We start from the raw sequence: 21,398 nt of genomic DNA on the forward strand, positions 1-21,398 counted from the left end.
ACAAACAATGAGTTATAGGTTCAGTTAGAGACTGTCTCAAACACACACACACACACACACACACACACACACAAACAATGAGTTATAGGTTCAGTTAGAGACTGTCACACACACACACACACACACACACACAATGAGTTATAGGTTCAGTTAGAGACTGTTTCACACACACACACAATGAGTTATAGGTTCAGTTAGAGACTGTCTCACACATACACACACACACACACAATGAGTTATAGGTTCAGTTAGAGACTGTCTCAAACACACACACACACACACACACACACACACACACACACAAACTGAACAGGTACAGAGCAATTGAAGAAGAGCCAAACATAACTCTCTGGCCTCCACACATAGATACATACGAATGTGTGAACATGTACACATAAAATCTGACTAAAGTACGTTAATGTGCCACTTGGTTCATTATGACAAATTTAACATTCAATGTAAGATGAATAAGGGGGGAAACTGGGTGCGGGATACATGGGAATCCTGTACATCTTAACCTATTATAAAAGGAAAGGCTATTAAAACGGAAAAGGAACATATCCTACTAGAGGAAGGTTAGCAAGTCAACAGCATGCACAAAATGTGCACAAAATGGTGTTTCGAACCTTTAAGCCAGATCTCTCTGACTTCACAAAACTTTAGGGACAGGGGAGGTCTTCACTAAACTGCACATCAAGCCAGAGGTCCATGGCTCCAGATTAAGACCTCCTTTAACTCAGGGCGGCAGTGAGAATCTGAGTGTCTAGGAACAGAGGTAAATAAGAGTGATGGTGGGAAGGGTAGCAGCACACGCCCCTCCCAGAGGGTGTGACGTCAATCTTTATGCTATCAAGCCACTGTTGTTTCTAGTGTGCCAGCCATATATATGGAGGTAGATGTAAGCTGCTCGTGGGTGTTGGGTGGCGTTTTCACCATCTGCTTCAGAAGCAGCTGTTTGGCAACTTGTTTCCTGGGTTAGTCACAGTGCAAAGCTTAGCCCCTGTTGAGAATACTTGTTGCCTCTTTTCCTGCTTCCTAATTTAGCACTAAAGAACACCACATAGTAACTCTTGGGAGAGCAGGTGCTGAAGCTGCATCAAAACCTAAGGCTTTGCTGAATTACATGACAAAGGGTATTTACACTTGAACACAGGTTTACTCATTGCTAACAATCCCTCACACCACTCTTCATTTTGTTCTGACTTTTCTTAAGAGCTCAGACTTCAGGTTCCTGAAGCACCAGCTTTTAATTCAGTTACATGATTGGATTTAAGGTCCACTCCAGAGATGGAACCCATGCCTGAGACTGCTCAGGTGGCTGAGAACCTGGGACTAGATAGGCCATGGATCTAGGGGGAAACCAAATGCTATTGTTGTGCTAAAGAAATGTATCAACAAAATGACTCCGAGTGGCATTCTGTTATACTCATAGATCAGTGTCTTGCTCAGCCATCATTAGAGAAGCTTTAGCTGTAGTATATGGAAACAAATATAGAGCCAACGTGCAGAGTAAGAGATCTTGAAATGCTCAACCCTAAATGGGGTATCTCCATCAATTCTCTCCCCTCAAGGCCAAGAGAACTTTACAGGAGGTGGGAAGATTCTAAGAGCCAGAGATGGCAGCCACCAAGGAAACAAGGCCTTCCAGACACAACAGGGCTGCTGAAGGTATGAACTCATGGAATAGGTAGCAGCGTACATAGGGCCTACAGAGGTCCAAACCAGATTGGGTCCCAAAACTGAGAGGGGGAAGTAGATAGACTCTCCCATCCCTAAATAAGAAATTATTTTCATTAGACAACAGCTCACAAAGGAAAATTTTTCTCCAGTAGAGTCTCACTGAGTATACAGGCCCCATACCCTGAAGTAGATGCCTAAGTCAAAGTGGTACTTTGGGAATATTTTTGCTCATTTTTTGTCTAGGTATTTTCCCCCTTACTGGCCTTCTGCTTATATATTTTGGTTTGTTTTTATGGGCTTCTGTGTACGCACATGTCTCTACATGCTATGTGCTTTCTTTTTTCCTGTTGTGTTCTCTCCATCTCTCTCCCCATTTGTTTTCTAAAGATTGAGAAAAAGAGACATGGAGTTGGATGGGTGGGAAGGATCTGGGAGATGAGGGAGGAAAATTGATCAAAACATACTGCATGAAAAAATATTTTCAGTAAAAAAAGAACTTTCAGTTACTAACATACAACTCACTCTAAACTTAAAAGACAAAGCTCAGAGTTGTCTGGTATACTCTAATGGGTTTCAATGATCCGGATATAATACACAAAGTGACAAATGTTTCCTGCCACTGTGGCAATGTTCTATATCTGGATGTCTCTTAGTAATACATTTGTGACTGCAAGTCTGACATACATGACAACATGGCTCGGTGAGGTAATAAACTGATAAGTCTGTATTTAAAACAAAAGCAGCAAGACCAGTTTAGTGAAAACTACTTTTATTTAAAATCAAGTGCATAGCACTCATCTAATCCTGCTGTGTAGACTTAGCACCATATTCACTGTGTGTAGTTAGTCATAGCACAGATATTTTGGTTTGTAGTTTGTACTTGAATAGTGTTTATTTAAGGAACTCTGGTTAAGTCCTTTTTACACATCATTAACCTTTTCACAGTACATATTTAATGATGGTCCAGTAATCTCAAAACAAAACAAACCTTTTAAGACTAATTAATAAATTAAACAAAACAAAACAAAACAAAACAAAACCCACACAGTCCCCCCAACCCCAAGCTAACTGCTGTTGAGTTACATCTATAATGCATTCCAATGTTGTTAAAATAGTCATGATTCCCCAGCCTCCCCACCTGGGTATGCAGCAATAGTCATTAACTATTGGACTCTACCCACCCCCAAAAGAATCAATCCAGTGTTCTTTAGCTTTTTAAATATAAACTGGAAAAAGTGTTAATAAGCTTTTTAAAAAGGCAAATATTCTGACAACAAGAATGACACAGAACCAACCAATAAAAGCATTTGACAAGACATTAAATTACCACAGGCACTGGCTGTTGTTTCAAGTTAGGATTTCTATCCCAATAGCTTACATTCATAGCATTACTGAGGTAGTTACAATACTGAAAACTGGTTTCCATGTTGCTGGGCACTGTGAATGTGAAAGACACATCTTTTGAACCTACTTTCTCCTAATAATTCAAGTTTTCTTAAGGTAAGAATTATAAAATCCAATTAGCAGCCTTTTTAAAGAGGAAAAGTGATAGCACCGTTTTCCTGCTTGAAAACTGGACTGAGTGTTCTTACCTGAGTGGCCTTTCATCACCAGACTAGTAAGTCCACACTTTGAGCTCTGCATTCTAAATATCAAAGTTAGTTTCCTTCTAAGGAAGGAACATTTCTCTAAGAATTCCAGCTGGCAGAAGCTACCACCTGCACTCCCCCCTGGAGCTGCTCTATCAGCCCATCATGCCTGGAGCCCTTCCCTTCCCAATAAAGGCCATTGGTTGATTACCACGACTTCTGCTGCATACCCACATCTTTATAGTGAGTTCTCAACAACACTCTGTGGTAGCCACATCTGCCAGTTTCCTTTCTAGTCAAGTGCTACCTTATAAAAACATAGACACATCTTACTACTTTTAAACCACAAAGTTTCCCTCCACCAAATCTTTCTTCTTCCACAGATAAGAGCACAATGTATACAGTTTATCAGTTCTCCTTTTACTTTTTAAATTTACCCCCCTCCCAATATTTTATGGCCAGGTTGCCCTTACTATAATGACTATTATTGCTGTTTTCACTCGCTACCAATAAATTGTCCTAGGGCAGTTGTATAACCATTGTAATGAAGATGGCTACTGAAATTTTAATCAGTGCCCCTGCTAGCTTAACCTGACTTGCTGGATTCCAAGGTTGCTTACAGAACTACCCTCCCCATAACAAAGTGCTGCATTAGCCCAACCTGAGTACTACCCTGGCCACCATCAACTCCAGAATAATCCTACCAGACTCTACTCTAGCACAGATACTATACAGTATGCCTTCTCCTGAAAATTGAGTGACAACAAATCTGGATATAAACCACTGATTGCACTGGGGGACGCACAACCTGTCCACACAGGAGTACCACAGGACCCACTTCATTCATCCTGTGCTACGTTAAGATTCTCATCCTAGCAGGAGCATTGTAGCCTATGTTACACAGGTAGTTCACACTCTAACACTCCAAGGCATGTTGGTTATAGCTAAGTGTTTCCAAGTACTACAAGTTCCCTGAGTTAAGTGTGCTTAATCCTGAAGGATCGAGGCTGATCACTTATGGGGAAAAACTAGCAGAGTAAAACAAAAATTATGATCATGATTTCAAGGTATGTATCTGCTTTGCCCCTAATTTAGTATATAAATCCAGACACATATATTATTTATGATAGGAAGTTATATAAAATCAACTGTGTTTTTTTTTAACTGAACAGATTAGTATACTTAGCAACTGGTAAATTTGAACTCAGAAACCCACCAGTAGGTCAGAAAGACTCTGAGCTGAAAGATTAAAACAATTCTTCAAAAATAATACTGTTAACTTTCCTTCATAAAAGATGGTTTGGCAAGTCCACAGATAAACAGTTTAAGTCTTTGATGTATGTGCCAGCATAATACCCAAAGGCTGCCACAGCTCAAATCTCAGAATGGCAAATTGTCGGCTATATTGAGCATTTTGAAATATCTGGACCATCTGCCAAGGGCTGGAACATTTCTGTCACAGGGATTGACACACGTTAGTATCTGCCGCGTCCTCCTAGATATTCAAGGTACTGAAAGAGATATTCAGTCTCCTGGCGCTGGTGCCTGCTGCTGCATTCTGATACGATTTGTTTCCTTTCTTTTTGAAGAGTACAAAAAGCTTGCCCCAGAGCTATCCATCTCAGAACAGTCTGGGTCAGTTTTGACCTACAATATGTATGTCATCACCTCTCAAAGCATGGAGTAATACATGGGAAATGTTCATTTATCTGGTAACTCCGGTTATAAGAAACATTAAGACAGGGTTTAACTTCCACTGGTATTGCCAGGGACGTCCCAACACCAGTCTGCATGTGGCCAAGGCCCTGAACACTAGTTTGGAAGCCTGTAGGACAAGTCTGAAGAGTGTAAGATGAGGTGTGTGTGGTAGACGCAATCTGCGGACGACTTGGCTGTTCTGACACGGGGTGTCGATACTGCATCGAGGTCTGATGAAGATACTGAGGTTGCTGGAAGTGAGCTGGCCGTGAGGGCTGAGCTGTCTGGAGCACACCTAGCTGTGCGGACTGAGGAGCTGACTGTCCCCTCTGCTTGTTCGCTTCTTTCACATCATTGTCATGAGCACTGAGACAAGAGAAAGGGAACAATAACAACCTGGCAAGAACGCTGGGAAGCCCAACTCCCACCTCTGCCACAGCTTACTTCACAAACTGCCACTACTACTACCTAAATAGCAGGCCCTCTACCATCATTCTAACACCAGTGACAACTTCCTTATATCTTTCAAGGCCTTTATCTTGGTATAAACATTGCTGAAGCTGTGAGAATTCTTTCCAAGTTGGAATTTGCGGTCACATTCTTATGACCCTTAAGTCAATGGTTCAGAGATGGGAAAGGACCAGTGTCAGTGCTATGGGTCTGCACAAACACAAGAGCAACTCCCTCGCCTGTCAGTTACACAGGGTTTTACCGGCAGTGGTAACTTAGAAGTACCCCGAGAGCCTTTGAGAAGTAGTTTTTAGGGTATACACTAAGGACAATGCCAACTAGAAATTATAAATGGAAGAGCAAAAAGGCTTACACTAATAGTCGTTCAATACACTGCACTAAGAAATCCCAGGAGTAAGCAGTAAGACGATGCAGTCTCGTAGGCCATGTTGGAGAAAGACGAAGGATAATCCTTGAAGAAGCCACACATGCAGCAGCTACTAAAGAAGGTGCATAATTTAGAAAGGCATAATCTGTGGAGACACCAAAAATGAACTTAGGCAACAGACTACATGAGTCACCAGTGCATAGTCACATGAGGGTATTGTCAGTAACTCACCTTGCAGAGATACTTCCAAGAAGTAATCTGCATATTTGGCCATGTAGAGTTTAGTCTTTTCCAAACAAACCATTGGCCAGCCGTCATGCAGGTCTGTCTCATGTACTGCTTCAGAGAGGTAATACTCAATGAAATGGGCAGCTGTGGGAAGGCAGAGGTTCCACTGAAAGGTCTCTAACAGTAACAGTTCCATATGCAGCAAATTCTGCTTTGTTAGCACTAGATTCATGTTAGTCATACAGCCCAGGCTGTTGAGCTGCTCCAGCTTGGGCACACTGTCTTCTTTCTCTTCAAATTTACCTTGTAAAGAAGGGGGAGGGGTGGAGAGAATGTTAGAGAAGTGATCTTTGGAGGTCTTGCCAGTTAAATGGGACCTGTCTTGCTAGCAGGATTCAGATTTATGGACACTGTCCCGTCTATCTCATACAGATGTACCTACATCAGAGCGTTCTTCTCTTCCCTGTCTGCAAGTTGTCTTTCCTAGTACTTCCCCACCCTCGTATGCCTAGTGTCCTATGGCATACAGGAAATAGTCATAAATGCTAATGAAGCAGGAACTACCCACTTTTTTCCCCCAGAAAGTGTCCTTTTTGTGGGCAGCTGGCAAAGAAAATTCCAGAGCATCGAAAATTTAGCATCAGAACTTTATCCCGTTAAGTGCTCCACACTGAGCTACACCATTCCCCCCCAGTAGTTTTCAGCTTTTTCTGAAAACTGGTCAGCATCGAGTATTTATTCTTAGCAAATTTCCAGCATAATCTCAATGGCAGAAAGGGGGGAAGTCTGGAGGGAAAACTGAGTGAATGACTTCAATACAGGCACTGCTATTTCAAAAACAATTAATCCCAGCACCAGGGAGGCAGAGGCAGGCAGATCGCTGTGAGCTTGAGGCCAGCCTGGTCTACAGAGCTAGTTCCAGGACAGCCTCCAAAGTCACAGAGAAACCCTGTCTCAAAAAACAAAACAAAACAAAACAACAACAACAAAACAAAAGACAGAAAACAAATCTACCTCTACCTCTCCTGTAAGTTTATTTTTCAAAAGCAGGGCTACGTGTGGAGCATGCAGCATGACCGTAATCATTTATGAGGCAACAGCAGGACAGAAGGCAGGTGACACTGCTTGTGGTGCAAACCTGGAGCCCTAAGTGCAACCCCCATAACTCACGGGTGAACGCAGAGATCAAACTCCACAACGCTGTCCTCCAACCCCACACAGTACACACACCCAAGTTCGAGTTCCCTTCCCTCCAGTAACAATGTTTGAAAGAGAAAAGGGTGCTGAGGGGGAAGTCTCATCTCCTTTTAAATCCCTCACTCAGGGTAAAACAGGAATAAAGGTGACACAGTTGAGGTTTCACTATCTGAAGGATCAACTTCTGAGAAAATACTCATCCAATGCTCCAACTACTGAGGAATGAGATTTTCTTCCCACCTAAGAAAACTGTTTCTCCAGATTATGAATCAACTTACATTTAAATTTCCAAACAAGCATTACCACACATGAAGCATGCATTTAGGTACTTCTACAACCCATGCCTGTCTCTGGGACATGGTAGTCCATAGAAGAACAGAGATTAGGACTAAAGCACTTGACCTCTCAGTACTATGTTCTACTTTACACTGAAGTTTAAAAGTTATAATTACAGATTCCTCACAAGGGATTTTACATTAGTTCTTCAAAACTACTGTTAAAAAGTTAGTTTTCAAAATAACTGCTTTAGTATCTTGATAATGAGTTCAATATTATCTGCTTTTGTTGGAAACCTTATAACTTTTTTATTCTACTCATTTATTAACAATTTATTGGGGAAAGTTAAGACTGGCAAAGCAGGAAAACTAATGTTTCCTGGTGAAGGTTCTCTTCTTGAAGTGGATTTGTAACATTGGTTAAAGCTGCTACCACATAGTACAAGCCAGGGCCAATCAGCTGACTAGTGTTGCAGCAGTGGGTAGCCAGTGGGGCTCTGCTCACTCTGGCTCATCTTGGCGCAGGAAAAAATATTGCTGTCTACCTACGAGATAGCTTAGGCAACAGAACTGGGATATAAGGGGTTGTCCTTGATGCCAGGAGACTCTAAACTCCTATCTTGAGAAAAACTTAGGGGCTACTCCTACTCTAGACAGACTGTGAACTTCTTTAAAACTAAACCACTTGTTGAGGTACTGGATCTTGTGCAAGCCTTATGCATGTTAGGCAATTGCTACACAACTGAACTATATATTGACCCTTTTCAATTTTAATTTCAAAACACTGTTTTAAGTTGCCCAAACTAGCTCAGTCTCCTCAGTATCTGGAATTAGAGACATACCCCATCCCCAGCTCAAAACTACTGCAGAGAGGAACAAAACTTACATAATTCAGAGTTTAAGAATCTAGATAGCCTTTCCCACTCAATGCATGTAAGAATGGCATTTTACAACACCACAGTGGTCTTCATGACAGTGATCAGCACCACCACGGAAGAGGAAAGGAAGTCACTATTCTCACAGCAATAACAAGATGTTCTATAGAAGGAAAATGATGCAGGCATTGCTCAGTCCCTCCAGATGAATCATCAAGGCTTCAAGCACCTTGCCATTTGTGTAGCAGCAGCACTGGCTGCATAGTTCAAAGGAAGGCTATAAAACTTAATGAGTTTATTTATATCATACTTTAAGTTCCTTTGAAGAAATTAATATACCATAATTCACTGTAATTCAAGGATCAAGGGTGTTTCATATTCTCCCCCTTGAAAATTTCATCACTAAAAACATAAAACTGTCTATGGTCAATTTCACAGCTCAAGCAACCAAAATGTTACATAAGGTCAGCCAGTTCACCCAAGGTCAAATAAGCCCAGTGAAACCAAAAGTGGAAGCCAAAAGGAAGACTTTTATATTCTCTATCTGCACTTCAAACCAAAACATCATGCCAGATTATATGTGAACAGCTATCAGGATGAGACTTCTGCATCTGTGTTTCTGAATATCTAGTTATTAAAGAAATGTCAAGAAGTTTATATGCTGGTTTCCAAAGTTAAAAATAAATTGCATGGGGTTGGAGAGAAAGTTCAGCCATTAAGAGCACTAGCTCTTCCAGAGGACCCAGGCTCAATTCCCAATACCCACGTGGCAGTCCACAACTGTCTCCAACTCCAGTTCCAAGGGATCTGACACTCTCAAACATACATGCAGGAAAAACACAAATGCATATAAAATAAAATAAATCACTTAAAAATAAAATAAATTGCATGCCAGGCATGGTGGCACAGGCCTTTAATCCAGCAGTTGGGAAGCAGAGCATGTGGATCTCTGCATTTACAGCCAGTGTGGTCTACATAGGAAGTTTCAGGCCAGCCAGCTACATACTAAGACCCTGTCTAAAAAATAAATAAACATGCTGCATTAATAACCACATTTGGGATTCTAATTCAGTCTTAAGTTTTGGGGAACTTTATTATAATGATATATACTCAACTACATGGACAAGAATTTCAAAAAGTGTGAAAACATCAATGAGTTACATGCATTCACATCTATCATTGTGTTAACTGCTATATATAGTTTAAACATTACTACTTGTTCATACATGCAGATCACAAAGATCAGGGTTTTGTTTTCACTTGAAAGGAAATACCAGAAGCCATATGATTATATTGATAAAGGACCCAAACAGGAAATGAGGATAAAGGAAATTCATATCTGCTTCCCAGAAAATAAAGAATTAGAGGCCAGAAACAAACAGCAGGTTGTCTTTCCCTTACAGGAAATGTACAGATCAGCCATGGAAACCACAGGTTTTCAAACACAACAGAGAAGATTGCTATAGTGAGGAGAGTAGATGGTGCCACCTGGAGCCCAGACAACATTCTACTCTTTTGTTACCAAATAGAAAAGTCATCTACACATACAAGAATCCTCACAAATTACTAAGACCATCAACTTAACATAAGCACACATCAGAAGCCTCATCTCCCAGGCTGCTTCCAAACTGCCCATAAGCTCAACAATGTTCAAACAAGCTGAAGCAAGCCAGGGAAAACAGCTGAAATATACGAAGTTACTTTTCTGGACAAACAGATCTACTTTAGAAAAAGCCAGACTCCTGAGGAGTAAGAATCCAGGCTAGAGATTTCAGAACAGCATACTAAGGGAATTGGTCAGTACAATGCTCAACTTTTTATGCTGCAATTTTCCTATGTTGTCCTACTTGCTTCTCACAACTTTATAAGCCAAGTGTCTTCATTTCCATTTTATAAAGAATTAACTTGGGGCCCGAGGGTTATTGAAATTTACACTGTTAGTAATTCAGCCCTAAAAGTCTATCACTACATTCTTGACTCCTAAATACTATAAAGTGCTTTCAAATCAGATAACGTGCAGGTCCTTGCTTCCCATTTCCAGTACTGTAGCTACCCAAGTAGGCAGATAATCATTAGCTCCAAGAACATATAAACTGTGATCTGTCTTTGACCAAATTACACAGACCATCCAATTAATTATTTTATAAAAGTAGACTCCACCAGGCAGTGGTGGCGAACATCTTTACTCGGAAGTACATGGGAGGCAGAGGCCAGGGAATCTGAGTTTGAGGTCAACCTAGTCTACGGAGCCAATTCCTGGACAGCCAGGGCTACACAGAAAAACCCTCTAAACAAACAAACAAAAGAGAGAAAGACAGACAAACAGACAGATAGAGGGAAAAAGGATAAAAAAGAATATAAAAAATACTAGATTCCATGAATTTGTAACATGTCAGACACTGAAAACAGACTATCAGTTTATAGCATCCTACGCTTTTTGACACAGTATTAGAGATTGAGCGGATAGATTGTCACCAAGTTCTATTCTCTTCAGTTCTAACCTAGTGGGGGCAAGTACTCCAAACTCTTACCTATTACTTACTCAGGAGGGCTGAGGCCTTGATGTGTGCACTGAACACCTCCCCCCTCTACCTTGGAAAAGGAAGAATGTAAAAGCAAGTCTCAGGAAAACAGGTCACAGATGACAGGAGAACAAAGGGAGGAGGTATCGATTCTTCCAGTAGTAGGTGGCTGTGGTCTCTGAGTGATAATGCTCCCATAGGCTCCTATGTTGGAATGCTTGGTCCCCAGTTAGTGGAACTGTGGCCTTGTTGGAGGGGGTGTGTCACTGAAGGTGGGCTTTGAGGTTTCAGAAGCCCCCACCATTCTGGTTGGTTCTCTCTCTGCTCATCACTGTTGTCCAACATGTTAAGTTCTCAGCTGCTGCTCCAGCACCAGGCCCGCCTGCCTACTGCCATGCTCCCTGCCATATGGTCATGGATTCTACTACCCTTTGGAATGGTGAGCCCCATTAGATGACTTTGTAAGTTACTTTAGTCATGGCGCTTTGACATGGTAGTAAAGTAACTAAGACAGTCATAAGCAAAACATATCTGACCTATAGCAAATATGAATACTATACTGTATTACCAGAAAATAAGCTTTAAAAATTACAGACTGCCACATTAATTACACCAAATAATCTTCCATAGAGTAAAAGGATCACAACCATAGATTGCAGTATATAATTTAAATACAAGAACTGAGAAATCTACTTCAACCATCCTAAGACACTACAAGAATCAAGTCCCGTTCCTCTGCGAGGGAAACAGGAAAGTATAGGAACTTATCACTGTGATGGCAAGCACTATATGGTGATCAAACTTTTCCTCCTGCAGACAGGGTCTTGCCATGTTGCCTGAATGTAGGTTCTAACGAACGCATCTTGTTAAAATTCATAGTAACCAACTACATTTTGAAGTGAACATTAGTAAAGCCATGTAATATAAGTATCCCTAGCTACTTTGGTAAGTTATTAGCAAGCAAACTTTAGTCACAGTGTAAGTTATTTTATGAAACTGTACTAACATCATTCATTATTTACAATCTATCAAGCTTAGCTTCCTATTTGGTTCAGAATGCTCGAAGAACCACAGAGAACAAGCTGAGACCTGGCAATGGTTGAGTTGACAATAGCAGTCAGAGTAGGCCATAAAATTATTTTTCATTAATGATCTAAAAAATTTAAAATAGTATTGCTTTTATGTTTGATGGCCAGAGTATATCTCTATTATGGGGTAATTCTGTAATCTAACATTCAAACTTACTTGCAGATTTAAATATATCTGACCTGTCAAGTATGGGTTTTTCCAATCTTACATAGACACACTCTAAAGGGCTTCATTGCCAGTGATGAAACACATAAAACTTTAATTAAAGTTAATTATAAATGTGTAAGTACTACTTCTCTGGCTTTAGGGTGGGGAGGCAGGACAATGTGTCTAGATCTTAAAGGAAATCAGATTTTAAAGGGAAATAAGGTATTCAGGAAGTACACAGCATTCTGCTAAGAACTTGTCTCAGGAGGCACATGATGAGATCAGACCAGCATCTGAAAATTATAAGGGCTCTAAATGCTACATTAATCAGTTCTCACCCTAACACACAGGCAATGGGAAGCCATCATTATAGCTGGGTTTTATTTACATTCATCTGGTTTCACAAAAGATCTGAAATGATTTTAAAAGTCATTCAAGTAGAAGTCTTGAAGTAAAAAATAAAACTTAAGAGGCTCAGATCTGCATTGAGTTTTATAGGTTTATTAATATGTAAGAAAGAAGTTGTTTTAGAAAGATCACTAGCTCCATAGCCTAATGGGCATTTTCTTATAGCAGCCATATTGGATGCCAACCTTACGTGAGATCAAGGTTGATAATAACAACTATATACTACTTTGAAATAAGGCTTGATGATATGGGTAATATAAAAGCAATACCAAAAACTATTATCAATTCAACTACATATCAAATGCGATTTTACACTGTTGAATGAAGAAAGCCTCAATTTTAACTCTTTTAAGTTCCTTCTCTTCAGTGCAGACACTAACAAACAAGATGAATTTCAGGACCAAAACTAGCAGCACATTCAGTATGGGTAGTAAGTAAGAATATACTGGCTTTTTGGAGCCCATTTCCTACGGAGGGATTCCTTGCTCAGCCTAGATACAGTGGGGAGGATTTTATGACAGCCTTTGTTGATTCCCTATGGAGGGTCTCACCCTCTCTGAGGAGCAGATAGCAAGCGATAGCCAGGTGGGATGGGGAGAAGATGGGGAGAGGGAAATGGGATTAGTGTGTAAAATAATATTTAATATTTAATAATAAAATAAAATTTAATATTTAATAATAAAATAAAATAATATCTAATAATATTTAAAAATTTTAAGCTGGGCGGTGGTAGCACACGTCTTTCTTCCCTGCACTCGGGAGGCAGAGGCAGGCGGATCTCTGGAACGACAGCCTCCAAAACAATACAGAGAAACCCTGTCTCGTAAACCAAAAAAAAAAATTGTTTTAGCCAGGCGATGGTGGCACACGCCTTTAATCCCAGCACTCGGGAGGCAGAGGCAGGTGGATCTCTGTGAGTTTGAGACCAAGCCTGGTCTACCGAGCAAGTTCCAGGACAGGCTCCAAAACAATAAAGAGAAACCCTGTCTTGAAAAAAAACAAAAATTTTTTTTTAAAAAGGAGTCTACTAGATTACATACTGAAGCCACTTTGCATCAGTTGCAAAGAAACCCGACTGAGCTGGACATTGGCAACTCATGCCTTTAATCCCAGCACTTGGAAGGCAGAGGTAGGTGGATCTCTGTGAGTTCAAAGCCAGCCTGGACTACAGAGCGAGTTCCATGACAGGTTCCAAAGCAATACAGAGAAACCCTGTCTGGAAAAAGAAAAAGAAAAAAAGAAACCCAGCTGAGTTCATTAAACCCACACCAGGTAGCTAAGACAAAGTGTGCAGCACAGCACCTTTAAGACATAGTTTCTCAACTCCAGCTACACTGATGTTTTGAGTCAGAGGATCTTTGTTCCAGGGACTTGTTCTTTGAATTGCAGGGTGTTTAGCAGCATTCAAAGCATCTACACATTAGACACTGTAGCGATCCCTAAGTTGCTTCTGCTTGTCAATCCCTGATCAAGAACAACTGCTCTCAATCAAAACAGTATGTCAACATTACCTTTGGGATTTTTAAAGTGTTAAAAAATAAAAATACCCAGTCCCTAGTATTCAGATCCTGGCACAGTGCATTACTCTGTAGTGCTGACTGGGAAGCAGAGGCAAGGGAATGTAAGGGTCAGCTGGTTTTCTCCTTTCCCCCTTTTATTTAGTCCATGCCCAGACCATGGGATGGGCTCCTCTCATTTGAGGTGGGTCTTTCCTCAGTTAAACCTCTCTGAAAACTCCACATAAATATCCTTAGAGGTGTACTTCCTAGGTGATTCAAAACCCAGTTAAGCTGGCAATGAAGATTAACCAGTAGATCTGTGGTGCTTAAAATTTGTGTTTGTATCAATTTTCAGGATGTAGGGCTTGAGCATGTTTTTTTTTTTTTTTTTTTTTTTTGGTTTTTACGAGACAGGGTTTCTCTGTATTGTTTTGGAGGCTGTTGGTCCAGCCCGGCCTCGAACTCACAGAGATCCACCTGCCTCTGCCTCCCGAGTGCTGGGATTAAAGGCGTGCGCCACCACCGCCGGGCCTGAGCATGTTTTCTTAAAAAATGCCAGAATTATTTTTTAATATCTAGCTAACAACCACAGTATATACTTCCTAAAAGCAATAAACTGAAATGACTGGGATTTGAAAATAATTCACTGAGTTCTCTATAGTTTTACCATATAAACAATGTAAATTTTGAGTCATGTAGATCAGATTCATACTCACTTGCTAGAAGCAGACAGGAAAGCGCAACTAAGTGCAGCTGCTGAATAGAGATGTCATAGCGGTCCATGAACAGGTCCAGCAGGTAGACAGCGAGATGTCGGGCAGAAGGGCAGAGAGTGAAGCGATTGCTCACGATGGCAATCAAATCAGCAAAATATCGCCTGAGACTCAGTTGAGGGGATTGGCCCTTGTAAGAAGGCAACTTCAGCTCCTAAATCAAAAGAATATATAATCTACAAAAATATCTTTACAATGCAGACTTAACATTGTTTTCCTAACATATTGTGTTTTAAGAGCTTAAAGACACTCTGCTGAAAGGAATGTAAAAATAAAGTTGAGTGGGAAGAGGCTGTATAGCTTTAAGAAAAGCAAAATGCACAGCCAACCACACTCCAAATATACCCTTCCTCCAAGGCAGAGAGAGAGCAGACTGTGAGTATGCTCCTGGAACTGTGCAGACAATACACTTTATACAGAGAGACTAGGACTTACCCATCAATTATCTTTTAACCTTACTTCCCTTCTATCAGTTAGGATCTTTACTTTGCCACCTTTCATATACACAAAACTTTTTAATAATCAGTATTCACTCTCAGGACAATATTAACAATTTGTTTTTAAACTCTGTAATATCAAGAGACTCGGGGGCTGGGAATGTAGTTTAGTGGAAGAGTATATTCTTATCATGTGCTAAGACTTGGGTTCAGTTCTCAGCAACATGGAACACACACACACACACACACACACACACACACACACACACACACACACACACAGTGGGTGGGGAGGGGTGTCCCAAATGTGTATCAAGATGGAAAGTTTTCAAATTCATTTTGTAAGATGAATGTAATACCGAGAATAAACCTCATGGGTAATCACAACAGAAGGAAGAAACAAATACCAAAAGCACACAGAAATAAAACAAAACAAAACAACTAAAGAGGGAAGTACACTGGACTTCATAAATAAATTGTATCTTGAAGGACACCATCAGAATGAAAAAAGCAGCGTACAGGATGGGAGAAAATGTTTAAAATCATATATCTGGTAAGAGGTTAGTAGCCAAGTAGCCAAATTAATTTTTTAGCTTTCTCTTTTCTCTTGTTCTAGAGGGCTAGGAATTGAACCCACGGCCTTGCACAGGCTAGACACACTGTTACTTAGCTACATTGCAATCCTTCCCACATTACATAAAGAATTCCTATAACTAAAACCCAACTTTAAAGTGGGAAAACAGACACTTCCCCTAATAAAACACAAACGGGGACTAGGGAGAGGGCTCAAAGGGCAGGAGAGCTTTCTATGAGAGCGACCCACACTCAACCAGCTGGGCACAGCTGCACATGCCTTCCTTCCAGCATTGGGGAAGGTAGTGGCAGGCAGACTCCCAGGGTTTGCTGGTCAGTCAACCTAGCCAAAACAAGTTCCTTTAGTGGAAGATCTTCTCAGGGCAATATGATGGAAGAATGACACAGGAAGATATCAAGAGTATCAATCATGTACATGTACCACACATAAAAATACAAAGTAACACAGAGACATACAGAGAAAAACCATAAAGTAACCAACAAGCTCAGAGATGCTCAACATCATTAATCTAGAAAATGCAAACCAAAACCACAAGCTACCATTTCATACCCATCTAGCTTCTTATTACAAAACAATCCCACCCCAAAAAATGCCCCAAAGAGAAAATAACAAGCATTCCCAAGGCTATGAAGAAACCCATACCCATTACTAATGGTAACAAAATGATTCAACTGCTGTAGATAACAGTGCTGTAACTTATAAAAACTTAAATATAGAATCACTCCATGATTCTACATTTCCACTTTCAATTATATAACCCAAATATTTGAAAGTAGAAAGATAGGTAGGTATTTGTATACCCATATCCATAATGCCATTACAAACAATGAGCAAAATAAGGAAATAACCCAAATGCTAATGGGCAGATGGATGAACACAGGAACAGGCACGTGCACAGTTCAGCTTTAAGAAGGAAATTATGGCCCATGTTGCAGAATGAACCTTAATATGCTAAGTCACACAAATGGACAATTAATATATTAACATGATTCCATTTACACCAAGTATTTGGTCAAAGTCACAGAGGCAGAGTAGAGTAGTTGTTATCAGGGTCAGGTGACAGACGAACTGGAAAGAGTATAGAGTTTTAGTTAGAAAGATGAAAACTTGTAATTTATAGCCCCAGGAATAAACAGTGGAAATTGTTTCAAGTCTCTCCCTAGCAGGTGAATTAAAATGCAGAGATCATTACAATATACTGTTGACATCACAGGATATTGAGAAGACCAGAGAAGACATAGCTTGGCCCACAGGATAAGTAGTTGTAGAAAAAAAGAGGCCTGAATATTACATTGAAAGACTAGGAATTGCTTTATTTTTAACTGTTAGTTTTACCAACATTAGTAAAAACAGTCTGAAACCCCAGGGCCTTCAATATGAGATTTTAATCATTGCTATTACTGTATGAACATGTGATATTTGTGGGTAGGCACACACACCATGTTGTACATATGGAGATGAGAGACAGCTTTGTGGAGTTGCTTCTCTCCTTCCACCTTTATGTAGACTACAGATAAAACTCAAATCACAAATACCTGTTGAGCTATCTCACAATATCTCATATAACCTGCTGAGCTACCTTCACCAGTCCCAGACATTTTAAATATGTCCAATGAAATTCACTTGTCTTTTTCAGTGGGAAAGTACTGACTGTCAGAGCCAATTCTCTTTGTACAGGCACCATAGAAAAAGAGACTACGCTTTCCTCAGCCACAAGTTTCTTCTGCTGTCTTTTTTCAGTCCCTTAGAATGGAACACTCTTGTTCTGGTTTGTTTCTCAGGAAATCCAAAGGACCAAAACACAAGGAAGCCAAATGTACAACCTCAAGTCTTAAGTCCTCACCAACTAACCACTTCAAATGCCATCCTCTATCCAGAGATGGTTAACTGCCTAGCCAGGATGGAAATAAAGTCTATAGGAAACTCTCAAATGTAACTACAACTCTTTGGGACCCACATTTTCGTAATGTTTCTCACAAAACCACAACCGTTTGCATTTGCCCTTCTCACACCTCAAATACGTTCCAAGGAGCCACAGCACAGGAGCACAGTGACAGAAGACAAGCACTTAAGGGACAGATGCTTGTGAAATCTTTCTAAGTGGGAAACTATATTCACAAAAACTACAGTTCACTGCATTTCACTTTTCCCCAAAATACAATGCTGGTCACTTGTCAACTGTTTCTTTAAAATTTGGTGGGTCTAAACATAGACCACCTTTTACAGACAAATAAATGGCAACTGACAATGGGAAGAATTACATTCCGATGCCTTTGACTTATAAAACAGATTGTCAGAGTCTATGCGGCAAAGACCATGCCTGTGGCACTAAACCACTGCTCTAACACCTTGCCTATACTAAGTACTAAACACGTGGCACAAATGACCAAATAACTGATTATTAGCTGATATTGGCTTTTTTTTTTTTTTTTTTTTTGGTTTCTCTGTATTGTTTTGGAGGCTGTCCTGGAACTCGCTCTGTAGACCAGGCTGGCCTCAAACTCACAGAAATCCGCCTGCCTCTGCCTCCCAAGTGCTGGGATTAAAGGCGTGCGCCACCAATGCCCGGCATATTGGCATTTTCAATGAGAAAAGTTTAACTTGACTCCAGAGCACTACAAATAGTGATCTCTCCAGTTGTAAAGTTCAAGCGCTAGTATAAAATGTTACTGTTACCTGAACCCCGGTCTACACTGAGTTTAAAGATGACATGAAGCCAGTCTGAGCAGTTTGCAACAGGTGGCCTGAGACAGGCTCCAGAAGAAATCCTTCCTATCCACCTGACTACAGGTCTGTCTCATTCCATAGCCCTTCAGAGACAACACAAAGGCATGCAACAAATCCTAATTTAAAAAAGAAACTGCAAAACTAAGTCAGACAATTACTCAGATTAAAACGACCTACACATACAATGTTAGAACTAAAAATCATGGGGATCACCACAGGGAAGAAAGTCTTTACATTCTTTTTACTTTCATATCCACATACACATACACAAAAGAGATCATGTATACATACCAACTAACTAGTTTTCTACATACTAGAGAGCTAAAAGGACTGACACTAAGGAAATCCATACATCTCTCCCAAAAATCAAGTGAGCTGGGGCAACTCCCATGCCATAGTGGGAGCATTTATGTAAAGCAATCATATGGGTCTGGAGTGTGTGTATTTGAGGTAAGAGACTCAATGTCAGGGTTAGAAAAGAGCATCAGGAGCATCAAGCTTTAGGGGAAAAGGGTGCAAGTTTAACAATATACACCAGGGCTGAATGTCCCAGACTACTTAATATGGTCAGATACACAAAACACAAATCGATTATCCCGGGACCCTTAAGCCTCAAGCTACATGAGTTTCTCATTGAAGAGTCAGCTGTTTTGATTCTTAGTTTTCTACACTTAAGGTGGCTCTTTAGATACAAGGTGAAACTGAGTTAAATTAGAGATCTCTCCTCTGGCTGAGAAGCAGGGCTATCCCATAAATCTGACTTACAACACTCAAAGTGAAATCATTACTTATGCAACAATACACAGGCTTTGGTTCAAAAAGAGTGTATTTTTTTTCAGTGTTTATTAAGTATACGGCATCTACTGTCTACATGCGGCATTACGAGGGAGCAGTTCCTTCCTTAAGGCTTTTCAAACAGTCTCAAATCTGAAGGACCAAGTAACAGTAAGTTAGCACTCAGCTCTTACTATAGGCTGGGCACCGTTCTAAGTCCGTGTACAGTACAGACATCAGATTTCACAATCACCCCATAGGAAACGCTCCATCATCCTCATAGCTCCTCTTACAGATGAAGAAACTGAGAAACTGAAGGCTCACAGCGACTTTGAGGAAAGGCAGGGGAACTGAGGTGTGTACAACTGTGGCTTACAACAGCTGCATGCAGCAGCACGTAGAAGGACGGCTGTAGACGCGACGCAAATTAAGTATATATACAAAATCCATGATCCACTTAGCAACATCGGACCACCGCTGCCCACATTCCTTCTCCCAACTCCCACGCCCCACTCCTCCCCACCCTTACAGGTTCTTCCGATGCAGCCCAGGGAAGGAAGAAGTTAATTAACCTCGACAAATAAGCAAACTCGCCTTCTCTGCCCTGGAAAGTAAAGAACCTAACTGGCCTCGCCAGGAAGCACAAGAGCCGGGAGGGGAAGGTCGGGCCTCGGGATTACCTTGTACCGAAGCGCCTGGTGAATATCCGCAGCCAGTTGTCCTCGCCACCACTGCCCCTCTAGCTCCATGGAAGCCGGCGGCGCGTCCGGAGAGACGTCTCAACTTCAGTCTGGAAGACACGCCCCAGAAGCGGTCACCGCCAGCAACCCCCCCCCCACACGACCCTCCGCGCCCCAGTCACCAGGGCTGTGACCTCAGGTCACCCCGAGCGGCTGCTCATCTTCACCTGACCCGACCCCAGGTCATCCTCCAGGGCCAGCAAGGCCCGATCTACCCAGTCAGAGGCGCGGGCTTAGCGTGCAATCGCCTGCTGCAGGAGCTGCAGGCTTGGGGAGCTCGGGGCGGGACGGCCGGGCTCCGGCTCCCGGGGTCCCGGGTTCGAACGCTGCCGCCCGCCGCGAGGGCGCGGGCGCCCTGACACCGTCCGGATGCCGCCGGAATGGAGGGTGAGCGGCTCTAGGCCAGGTCGGCGCCGACAGCCGTGCGTGCTCTACCCGCACTCCCCCGGCCCCCGCCGGGGTCTGAGGTACGGCCGCCGCGGCGCGTCCCCCGAGCCGAGCGGCAAACAAAAGGCCGGCCGGCCGGCGTGCACAGCGCCTCGCCTCCCCTCGCGACGCTGCCCTCCCGGCCGAGCCTGCCCGGCCCGCGCGGACTCTCACCCGGAACCGCGGCCCTCACAGCCCCAGCCCGGACGGTGTTCGCGGGGCGCCGGCAGCGCTCATGCCGCGGACGGACGGCCGCGAAGCCCCCCGCCTCAGCTCGGGCCGAGCAGCGGGCCGCTCGCGCCGCCCATTGTTAAGGGACCGGCAGGCGGCTCGGCGTACAAAGCCAGCGCTGGGGCACGGGCCGCCCCGCGCTGCCAATCTCGTCTCGCGATACAGCGGGGTCGCGCCGCGCCGGCCAATCGGCGGCCGGGCCGAGCCAGGTGCCACTCCGGCTCTGCGGCCCCCGCCGGGTGCGGCGAACCGGCTCTCTGGCTCTGCAGCTCCAGGAGTCTGTCAGTGCCCGCGGGCCACTCGCCTGCAGAGTCCTGGGTGCCTCGATGGGTCCTGGGTGCGGGCAAAGAAAGTTGCGACGCCTCGACCCTTCGATAAACGTTGGCAGCGCGGGTCTGGCCCGCTGTCTCTCACTTCGAGGGGCTGCTCGCCGGGTCCCCTCCCTCCCCCCCGCCTTCCAAATAGGTTTTAGCTGTTCCCACAGCTCTTAAGCCGCTTTGCTTGTTGAATTCTGCTCCGGTTCCACCTGTAAACCCGGTTTTTTTTTTTTTTTTTTTTTGGTTTTACGAGACAGGGTTTCTCTGTATTGTTTTGGAGGCTGTCGGTCCAGCCCAGCCTGGAACTCACAGAGATCCGCCTGCCTCTGCCTC

At 42.5% G+C, this 21,398-nt stretch overlaps 1 protein-coding gene across 3 annotated transcripts; it reads right to left on the minus strand.

Moving 5' to 3' along the window:
* Positions 1-2,432: 2,432 nt before the first annotated feature.
* On the minus strand, positions 2,433-20,827 carry Ccnj (cyclin J). Of its 3 annotated transcripts, none has more exons than XM_040744653.1 (6): positions 20,692-20,827; positions 20,032-20,141; positions 14,762-14,972; positions 6,037-6,336; positions 5,791-5,917; positions 2,433-5,333 (listed from the first exon to the last, which is right to left on the minus strand). In XM_040744653.1, the coding sequence occupies exons 2-6, from the start codon at positions 20,098-20,100 to the stop codon at positions 4,934-4,936; spliced, it is 1,107 nt and encodes a 368-aa protein (XP_040600587.1). In that variant the 5' UTR covers positions 20,101-20,141; positions 20,692-20,827; the 3' UTR covers positions 2,433-4,933. The 3 variants fall into 3 exon arrangements, with proteins under 3 accessions (XP_040600587.1, XP_040600597.1, XP_040600586.1); XM_040744663.1 differs by having other exon boundaries at positions 5,791-5,914; positions 20,692-20,826; XM_040744652.1 differs by having other exon boundaries at positions 5,791-5,950; positions 20,692-20,823.
* Positions 20,828-21,398: the final 571 nt, after the last annotated feature.

The sequence above is a fragment of the Mesocricetus auratus genome, unplaced genomic scaffold (genome assembly GCF_017639785.1).
Source record: "Mesocricetus auratus isolate SY011 unplaced genomic scaffold, BCM_Maur_2.0 Super-Scaffold_4256, whole genome shotgun sequence".
Classification (NCBI taxonomy): domain Eukaryota; kingdom Metazoa; phylum Chordata; class Mammalia; order Rodentia; family Cricetidae; genus Mesocricetus; species Mesocricetus auratus.

Coding starts and splice junctions, on each gene's coding strand:
- Ccnj (XM_040744652.1), bottom strand. CDS start 20,100: ATGGAGCTAGAGGGGCAGTGGTGGCGAGGACAACTGGCTGCGGATATT. Junction 14,973..20,031: donor ACCAGGCGCTTCGGTACAAG/GTAATCCCGAGG, acceptor CTTTTGATTTAG/GAGCTGAAGTTGCCTTCTTA. Junction 5,334..5,790: donor TGTATTGAACGACTATTAGT/GTAAGCCTTTTT, acceptor CTCTTGTCTCAG/TGCTCATGACAATGATGTGA.